General features: G+C 43.6%; 1 protein-coding gene across 1 annotated transcript in view; it reads left to right on the top strand.

Moving 5' to 3' along the window:
- NSG2 (neuronal vesicle trafficking associated 2) overlaps positions 1-10448 on the top strand; it is a gene marked incomplete at both ends in the record, with an annotated part of 35160 nt that extends 24712 nt beyond the window's left edge. Inside the window, 2 exons of the mRNA XM_084295300.1 lie at positions 8568-8678; positions 10257-10448. Coding sequence (XP_084151426.1) covers positions 8568-8678; positions 10257-10448 — 303 coding nt within the window. The remainder of the gene's footprint in view (positions 1-8567; positions 8679-10256) is intronic.
- Between the last annotated feature and the right edge of the window lie 246 nt (positions 10449-10694).

Consider the following 10694-nt stretch of genomic DNA (forward strand, 5'->3'; position numbering starts at 1 on the left):
GTACTTGACAAAGCATCTCCTAAAGGCTACTTGAGAATCTGGACACCATCTGGAATAAAGCTGTGCCGTTATAATGAAGGACAAATCCTACATCTTCTTGAACAGCACCAGGGAAATATGAAGACCCGATTGTGCCACTTTTTTTTTTTTTTTTTCTCTTAGCCTTTCAAAATTCAGAGGCTAAGCTGTTCTCAGAAAATCAGCGAAACCAGCGACTTACTACAAAAAGGTTGTTATAAATCAAGACTGAAATGCCATTTTTGAAGAAGTGCAGCCAAATGAGTTTTACCGGCAGAGCAGATCAGTCTGTATAATGGGGTGCAGTGCCCTACACTGCCTTGTCTGAATCTAGACAATGGAGCAGCTCTTCTTGGGGCATATTTCAGAGTCCTTGTCCCACTGGTCAGTCCATTTGAGTAACCTGTCATCTAGTGGCTCCCTCTGTGCCTATGTTTGTTTTTTCTTACAGGATTCAGATTTTGGGATGGTTCGTATTTGGATTTCATCTAGACTTACAGGTGGGAGGCAGCCAGGATAGACAGCTGAATCTGGAGCTGGGACGTGCTCCAGAGTCTTTCACGTTAGGTGTAGCTTTCATGTCAAGATTTAATGTTGTCAATCTTGCATCTAATTATCGGCTGGAAGAAGTTATGGAATGAAGGGAAAAAAGTTGCTCTCCTAAATTTTTCACTGTCAGGCATAAATTGTTATAATGAGATCATGAGCATATGACAGTGTAGTGAGATGCCCTTAGAGCTCAAAAATTTCTACTGAGCAACAGAAGCTCTGGGACCGGCCCAGTGGCAAATTCATTGATGATTTTGTGATTTTATTCTAGGTTGTTAACTAGGTTGTCAATGGGTTGAGAGGTTTCCAGGTGGAACAGCATTAGCATAAACTACTGAAGGAGTCTTGTAGCTTATCCAAGCATAGCTCTTACACCCTTGTATGAAAATGATCTTGATGGAATTTCTGCTGTTTTTGTTTACAACAAATTTTGCTTCATTCGGAGGCAAAATTACTTTACAAAGAAAAAAAATAAAAACAATAGAATTTATTCAGCTGAATTGCCTATTAAAGGTCATGAAATTTCCCAATACCCAGCAACAATGAATGTATCCTGGAGAACCAGACATGGTATCTGCAGTGGCATCGTTTCCGGACAAACTTGACTGCAAAGAGAGTGAGACTGCAGTGCAGGAATGGACAGAGGCATCTGGCTCCTGAGGTCCCCTATTTCCATCACGGCTGATAAGATTAGGAAAACAGTGGAGAATTTCCAGGGATTTTTCCATGGTAAATAGTCTTTACTCAGGAATTAAGCTCTGATCTTCTTGACTGTAGCACACCACTCTGTACACTCGGAGAGCATTAACTCTTCTCTGGGCGCTGCTTGTCTGGACGGTTCCTCTGTAGATAGCGGTGCTTTCCCTGGCTGTGGCATCTTCCTGGCTGCTGTCTTGAGCATATATAAGCATATATATTGAGTGGTCTGAGCAGTGGGAAAGGTATCCAGAGTCAAACAGCTATGTGCCAGGTTTAGAAAAAAACAGATATCATGTTTGATGATACCTAAGTCCCACCCAAGTGAATGAAAAGCTGTGCTTGCTAACATCATACACCAATTGCATGAGCGCTGGAGACATATTCTGCAGTTTTCTTCAGACAGATTGATAGAGATCATGTTGTCTGTTTGCATTCTGCTCCACTTTTGTGACGAATGGAGGATGGATTTAAACACCTGGGCACCTGAGGCTTGTGCCTGGTTCACAAACAACCGAAGGTTCTTGCTGAGTTCCTCCAAAGCTGGACTCGGTGCAACCGTTTTCCCCCCAGAGAAATGGCAGCACAGTGATCTTCAAAATGGATTTCGGACAGCGGATGACAAGGCTGCTGCCTGAGTATGAGCTGTGATAGGACTGAGCCATAGTGTTGGAGCATTGGAATTGCAGGGTTGTACTAGACGAGCTGCCCTTCTGAGTTGGAAACCCAGCTTAGTGACCCAGAACCAGAAATGTCAGAGCAATGCATGAAAGCCCAGAATGGACCATTTCTTACCCCTCTGAAGACACCTACAGATGGTGCTGAAATACTACTGTAATGTAGGAAAACAAAGGAGATTTAGACATTCGGCTGCTTTTGTGGGTCTAGGTCTGAGTGACTGGTTCAATTTAACAAATCTGAGAATTTGGTAGGGCTGTTCCTTTTGTTGTGTTGAGCCCTAGCTTAAGCCACGTGGAGGATCTCCATATAAATAACTAATCTTTCTGGAACCTTACTGAGCTCCCTCTGTTGACCATATTGCACAGAGCAAATATTTTAGATTAATTATGACTGTGTTTTTGATTAGAAAAAAACAGACCTTTCCTTCTTCAATAGGACAGTTTTGTAGAACATCATTTTCTGTGTCTCATTGTGAGATGGCTTGCATTTGAGTACCCACATTCTTTTCTCTCCCTACCCAATTTTTCATTTTTTATTTTTTTTTTACCATCTTTATGCTGAGTCCTCACAGGGTGTAGCACGACTAGCAGAGCCTGTGAAAAATAAATAAATAAATACAAAGGTGGATTGAGAAGCCCTGACACCAGAGCCATGATTATAAGTTATATTCCTCTAGCTGGTAATGCAAGTAATATGTGGCTTATGTGGAAAAAAAACCTACGCCCCCGCAACTCACCAGCACAGGTTGGATGCTGAATACTAACAGAGAGCAGTCTGCATCCAGTCCCCACTGGGAAAAAAAATATTTGTCAACTCAGTTCAAACAGTGCATAAATTTGAGGGAGCTGCCATCTGTTGACAGCCCCTTCCCCCACCTGCACTGCCTGAAAAATGTTCCTTATGAATATCTGCTCTATGCAGTAGTATCCCCATCAGCCCCAGCTCAGGATCTGCCTTTCTCTGCTTCCTTTTTTTTATTTTTTTTTTATTTTTTCCCAGGTATTTCCAGAGGATGTAGATTTCCCAGGACTCTAAGGCTCCTCGCTGGTCTGTGTGGCAGTCAGTACCAGCCCAGTGCCAGCGTGCGGCTCTCTGCAGGCTCGGTGGCTCAGCAGGTCACCAGTAGGGCTGGCAAACCCCCCTGTGCAAGTCAAAGCCTTTAAGGCTTGGGTTTTGGAGGGACCTGCTGCTCTCTGGTCTTGTTGATTCCCATAGAGAGTTAAGGGTGCATCCCCTGTGCAAACTAAGGCCACAGAATAGAATGTTTGTTTTTTTTTGGCTAAGAAAAATAAAAACTTGGAAAACAATAAAAAAAAATGTAGAAGGGAAGTGGCTATTAAGGAATGCCCTGCTGCTTGGATGTGGCATTGTTCTCTGGTTTGCTTTTAACTGAGGCTTTTTCACTGCAGCTAGAGAGGGAAAAAGGGAATTTCTGAGGCAAAAAGTAATAATGGGCAGTCACTGAAATCAAAGAGAACAGGAGGGACACTTCAATGGGCAGTACGAAAAGCCAGGTTGACAGGAACACTGCTAACACCATTGCAATTTATCATCTCACTGGAGCAAAACCTTGTGGCAACCATGCCCTGTTGCTTGATGAGAATGTGTGTTGTTTTTTTTCTTTTTAATCTGTGCTGTTGTGAAAATGCAGTATGTACTTCACCTATAGGAAGGATGAGGAAGAGCCAAGCTAAGTGCGCTCTTCTTGATGGGTAAATGAAATCATCCTTCACTGAAGTCAGGGGCCTTAGATCAAGCCTTTTTCCACGTTTTGTGGTGGATGCGGAGTTCCTCGGTGTGGTAGTGATGTTCTCTCTGCAGCACTCCCTTCCTAAGGGAACCTTTGGGAGCTGTATATGACTTTGGGAAGGGGGTGGGCAAATCCCCCCCTCCAGCTACCCACTCGAGCAGTCACATGTGACAGATTCATGCCTGCGGCACTTCTAGGTTTTATCTGCTCACTAAATTTTATTTCCCCTCTGTGAGTGTTTATATTGCTTAGAGACTGCCAAGGTTCATGTTATTCATAAAAAAAAAAAAAAAAAAAGTGGAGGTTTATTAGGTATTGCAGCCCTGTGATTCTTTGGTGTTTGAATGCTAACGAAGCTTTGTATTCCCTGGAATAGAGGTGGATCTTAGCTCTGGCTTGGTGAAATATCTGGGGGTGGGTTTTTTTTTCCCTTCCCTTTCCTCTGGGTTTTAACATCTTACAAGACATTTCATCCTAGAGCAATTTTACACTATGTATCATCATGTGTAATATTGTGTCACGCTGTAATTTTGCAAGTGCATGAAGCGGCAGGAGGGAGGTGAGAATGGGCTCAATTACACCCGGGAGGGAGGGGAAAGCTCAGCGGAAGGGACCTGCTCCCGGGAGGTAATGAATTGGGTGTCAGCATTTTGCTGGAACAGAGCGCCAGAGCAGAGGGGAATTTATTATTTTTAGGCGCTCAGTGGGCAGACAAGAGGAAAGGAACCAGTCAAATCACATTACTAATGGCCATTTCCATAGGCTGTGCGTGTACAGGGGATTTAACAAAAAAAAAAGGGACATCCGTTCTTGCTCCAGACAGCTCAGTTCTTTCCATTTTTCAAGGCTAAAGGAAAAACTTGGCCGTTTTATCTGGCTCAGAATGAGAAGCCTTTAAAGCCACTTTGGTGGCAGCTCACGGGGAAGGCAGACAGATTCGTTCTGAGTGAGGGAGACATCCCACAGCTGAAGGGATATTCCCCTTTCACATCATCTTTAGGTGCAGTCAGCCCCATTCTTGAGGAAACTGTGATGCAGAGGAGGAGGAGGAAGGTGCCATGCAGACATTAGGGCAGGAGGAACTGTGTGCACAGGGTGCATCCTGCACGTGTTTATCTCTTGCTAGCCCTTGTGATGAGGGCTGTATTTTCTAAAGAAAGACAGAGGATGAGCATCGTCTTATTTCTCAAAAAGAAGAGGTACATTCTCACTGAGTTATGCCCTATGCATTCCTGGGTGGTATTTGGTATAATTTTAGTGCACTTTGTCTCTTCCTTTGATGTGAGCACAAGTTTGTTCCTCCAGGTTAACCTAGGCAAGATTTCTTCATTCACTGTACGTTGTAATTACAGCAGACCAACCCAACTGGAGAGCTGAGCATTTCTTACTTGCTGAATTTGTAGCCAGGACTGCCCTCTAAACACTGGTAGACCAAGATGTATGTCTTGCTTTTGTGCCTTCAAACTAACCTCAAAGGAGACTTGTGTCATTGTCATCTTTGTGTTACTACTTAAACTGTTATGAGAGGAGGTACTAGGCCTACCGTGCTCCTCTTTTAAATGGAGAAGAATTGATGGGCGTTTAATTCTACAGAGGGAAATGCTCTTCCACATTGGCCTGCCAGAGCTGGGTCTTTCTGGAGAGGGGTCTTTTTTGTGGCTCTGCTGTTGAATAAGGTAGAGTGTTGGCATACATAATCCAGGAAGTCTCTCCTTTTGAGTATACTTCTTCAAAGTGCCATTTTTTCATTTCTTTCAGGTGTAGTATGACTTCTCTTGGGGGCAGAAATCATGGAAAATTCTGTTTCCATCTCCTTTGAATCCACCTGAGGTTTCTTCCTCTCAAGTCCTGTGAGAAGGGACATGGCTTCCCCGGGTTGGGAACACATGGGCTACAAAAAAACTGGTCTGAAATATTTACATTTTAGCTTGCCTGCAAACGTGCTTTGCTGGAGAGGAGGTGGAGCCCTTATTTTCTTGGTCAGACTAGTGAAATTATTACAGCTGTACTTTTTTACCAGCTACCTCTTCAGCACACCAGGACTCTCTTACACATGTTCTCTGATGGCATCCAGCAGTAAGTGCTTCTCCCTCTACAGCTGCCTTTTGCTTAATTGACCCATTTTGCAGCAGATTAGACCCCAAGGAGGAGGTTAATATGAGCAGTCATTCTAAAAGGAGAGTCAGGGCTGCAGTGAACTGGTCACCACTGGAAAAGCCCATTAGTCCCAGTCTTACCTAGTCATCTTACCCTTTTACACTTTTATTCTAAAATATTCTGACTTAACAATGAATTTATGAATTTCTCCTGCTGGATATAATCTTCATACTTCTCTCTCCTGAGTTTTGAACTGTATGTGTTGGGTCAGATTTGACATCATACATGAAGATTTAATTTCATTCTTTCTTTTTTTTTTTTTTTCTTAAAAGAGACACCAAAATTGTAGTTCTGGATCTTCAAGCATTGGCTAGGGCTGATTTAGCTTCTCTAAGTAATAGTCCCAATGTGCTACATGCTTAGGAATACATCTCACCTGGGAGTGAATCTCTGCAGGATGGATGAGGGAGAGAAGTCCCTTCCTGCACTGCAAGCAATTACAGCGGCCCCTTTGAGTCTGTGCAGGGACTGCATATCTTACAGGTTCTCAGAATTACAGCTATATCAATGACCAAAGGAGAGAATTTGAGCAAAATTCTGTGAACTAGTATTAAACAATTAATATATTTTATTGATATGTTATATAATACTGTAGTTATATATATAATATTGTTATATATTATACTATACTAATGAATTCTAAGATGTGTCCAGCTTATTATTTATTACCTGCTGTTCCTAACAAGCTTAGTCACTACACTGTAGGAATTATCTCTGAATTTCCCCACTTTCTAGCATTACCAATCAATCTTCCATACAACTTCTGCCTGTACCTACTATTGAATTTCCATGGACACCTGTGTACAAGAAAATAAAGATAATTGTGACATAATGGTAACAACAAAAAGATGGGGGGACCAATAGCTGAATATCTAGATAGAAATGAAAAACGTGTGTCTTTTCCTTGCTAGGGAAGTGGGTGATAATGATTGTCTTTCATACAGGAGGATGCAGCTGTGATACTGGGGAGAGGGCGTACTTTGGAGGTCTGTTTTGGTTATGAGGATAAGCAGATACATGGTATGGTGGGAACATGCCTGCAGGCAGGGGTGTTAGCCAGTGGTAAGCAGGCAGTCCTTTCCTCGTCCAGCCATTGTGCTTCTCCAAGTGGAATGGTTTTGATGTGACCGGGAAGAATTTGCAGCCCTGGGCTCGGCTCCTGGTGCTGGGGTGCAAAAGTGGGGTTCGTGAGCAAACAGATTGATGCTAGGGGTAGGCAAAAGCCTCATTAATCCCCGTCCATCCTGTAAACCCATGCCTGACCTCAGTATTTTGCTGTGGGAATTTCCTCAGTGCAAGGTCTTGCACAGGCTCACAGACACAGGGACACTGCGGCACCTTCTCAGTGCAGGCAAACCTCCTGTACGATCCTGGCTGCTGGTGTGCAGTGCCTGCGAGCCGGGGGATGCTGCTGAGCTGCCTCTGCTCCCTGCCCACGCTGCTGGCTGTGCAGCAGTCTTAAGTGATCCTCTATTGCTGTTCCCACCCTCATCATCTCAGTAAGTGAGTTCATTTGATTATGAGCCCCAGTTTGCATGGTAACACTGAAGCCCCAGGGATTATGATTTTTTCATGCCAGTCCGGATCAGTGTGAGACAGCAGACTCAACAGGATGGGTTGCTGTAATTTAAGCAGTAAAAGTCCAGAGCCTTTTACATGGCATTTGATGAATTACCAGCTGGGACCAAGAAAGCTTTGAGGAAGGAAAGAATGGAGGTGGGGCTAGTGCTTATCCAGGTGTTTAAACTAAAATATACACCCAAGTGCAACTTCTCTGATGGGATGATTATGAACTTGAACCTCTTCCTAGAGGAACGAGAGTGCATTAGGGACTCTTGCTCAGTCCTTAGGGAGGACACAAGTTTTAGCACAGCTACAACCAAGGGTCAGGGCTTCAATCCAGACATCTGAATGGGGATAGCAAACTTGCTGTTAAATGAACAATCTAAGTGGGACCTGGAAGAGCCGGAAGAAGAGAGCTGCAGCAAAGAAACAGAATGGTGCAGCCTGCTTGGGAATGAGGAGAGGGAGTATTTGGGCCTGTTTGTTTCCAGTAACTCCAGCACTGACATCTGGAATGCTTACAGAGACCGCAGTCACGATGCCTGCCTGCCTGCTCTTGGATATATGGTGGGACATACATGCTGGCCTTTGTCAGTGGCTGGCTGTTCTCCCTTTACAACTTTGATAGATTGAGAAGGATTCCCTTCTGCAAGCTACTTGAGGTGCAATTTAGCCTTAAAGCATCACTCAGAAAGCACAAAGGGTCATGTTCTACAGAGGCTTCATTCTTCCTACCTACATCTGCTATCAGAAAAGCATTTCTTGCCATGGCTGCAAAGCAGCTTATTGCACAGATCAGGCCCTAAATGTGGAGTCTCTGGCTGCTGGTGAATCCTGCTGGGCCAACAGAGGTCTCGGTTGAGAGCATGGGAACACAAAGTCTCGGAGAAGACCAAATGCCTTAGGAGAATCTATTGCAATGGGTTAAACACAGGAACGTGCACTTCCGAAGGTCTCTAGGGGGATAGAAATGATGTGACAATTCGGGGCTATTAGATCTAGCATTCATTCAATTACCATGCTTAGTTAAGTACTGCACAGTGAAGTGAAGATTGCAGTCTGTTAGGATGGATGTTACTATAAGTCATTTAATTATGAGGTTGCTCATATGCCATTTTAACATATGTAGAGTAACATTATCCCTCTTTTGTAGGTCACTATTCTCATAAGTCTGGCTCTTGCATTCCTTGCCTGCATAGTGTTTCTTGTGGTATACAAAGCCTTTACTTACGACCACAGTTGCCCAGATGGATTTGTTTATAAGGTAAGAAACTTCAGATGGATGAATTGCCTGAGATAATGATATACTCTAATTGACTACATGGTTACAGTCTAGTCTGCTTTTTTGACCAGGCCAAACAGAACATTTGGCAAGAATGTGTTGAAATGGGAAAAGTGTTATGGGAAATTTGGACTTGCATCTGCCTCCATCAGCTACTGTTACACTGTAATTGTTGGGATTAGCGTTTGGTGAACACTACAGACAGATGTTCAGGAACAATCCCTCATATTTGTGAATGGATTTATTGCAGCTGGAATCCTGCGCTTTCTTCCCACACATTTAAGCGACTGAGGTTTACTGTTGTACATTTTAATGCAAAGCAAACTCCCAGAGTGCTGGCACATGTGTCCTTTGTGAAAGAAATCCAAATTTGCCTATGGGGTTCATTTTTTTGGTGTGCTTTTGAGGTCCATGAAGAACGAAACCATGTAACCTACTTGCTAAAAAACCACTGCCCTGTGGTTTTATATCAAATATTTGCAGAGAACTATTTGCCTACTCTGTTGAGATTTAAAAAGAAAAAAAATTAAAAAATTAAAAATAAACTTTGCAAAACAGTTCAATGACTCTTTGCTGCAAATAAACTCATAAACATGTAGGAGTCTTGACCACACTGAGGTTATTCTGTGAGCTGGAAAATAGAGTAAGTATGTTTCTGTGTTTGTCGTTGTGAATTATTCTTTTAAGTTATATAAAAGTGAAGTTGGGACTCAGACATGAATTTCAGAAACAGATCCAAACCTGAACTTCTGAAAAGATAAAAAGCTTTGAACTCAGATTTCAGCTAGTCACATTGATGTGGGAGTTGAGGAGTCTCATCATTTAATAATAATCATACCTGAGGCCCTTTATGTCATTGGTGCTACTTTGAATCTGGTGAATACCAACCTGTCCGGCATTTTTACTATTTCATTGCTCTTTTACAGCTGTTTCAAAATGAATTATTTTATCTGTACAGTTCTTAGCACACAAGTGACCTCAGTAGCACAGAGGAGATGCATTGGCAGTGTCTGCACGGACAAGAAGCTCTGACAAGGGCTGGCCAGCTGGGCTGTGCTTCCTACCATTCCCATCCAAGGTGGCTGTCCTACAGGTCAGGGATGACATACAGTAACATAGCAGAACTCTGCCTGTCCTCTGCCTGGATGAGGATTAATTCTAGACTTCACTTGACAGAGCTTTCAGTCCAGCACAGGGTAGGAGCTGCCCCGTGTACTCTGCTAGGACTCCAGCAAGGGGCCTTGATCTCTGTATGTGCCAGTAACGTACCAAACCCCTCAGATCTTTATTTTACAGTCCTCATTTCCAATCCAGCAATGAAATCAGCCTGCAATCAGGGTTGCCAATAGCAACAGGTTTGGAAGGCTGCTGCCCGAGTCTAAACTTTGTGCATTCCCACGTGGCTGGTGAAAGGCAGTAGGGGTTGCACAGCAGATGCTCTCGCTGCAGCATATGACTCAAACATCATACATGCAAACACCTAACCCAGAGATTTTTAAAGGGAGAACCTCAGGCTGGTGGGACCCTGCTTTACTTCTCTTGCTTTCTCCCCTTTTTTAGCATAAGCGGTGCATCCCGGCCTCGCTGGACGCGTACTACTCTGCACAGGATTCCAACTCCCGGGGCAGGTTCTACACTGTCATCAGCCACTACAGCATGGCCAAGCAGACCAGCTCCCGGGCTGTATCGCCTTGGCTGTCTTCAGGGTCAGTAAACCATGAAGCCAAGGCTGCCAAGACAGAAGGTCATTAAAGTTAACAAGTGATGATGGGCAAAGTGGGAGGGTGGGGGGACAACACCATGTCTATACTGCATTGCTCTAGTTGAGAGAGGGTGCTGTGCTAGCAGCACGGTGGGAATAAATAGAACCCAAGTGCGGGAGTCATCTTAATGGATATTTCTTTTCGTGCATTGTTCTCGTTGATTTGTAACCGAGTCGAGCTCTTGTACAAAGGCATGTTTGATGTTGACTGTACCTTACGATGTAAAAATATTTTT

This window comes from Netta rufina, assembly GCF_964035555.1.
Source record: "Netta rufina genome assembly, chromosome: 14".
Classification (NCBI taxonomy): Eukaryota; Metazoa; Chordata; class Aves; order Anseriformes; family Anatidae; genus Netta; species Netta rufina.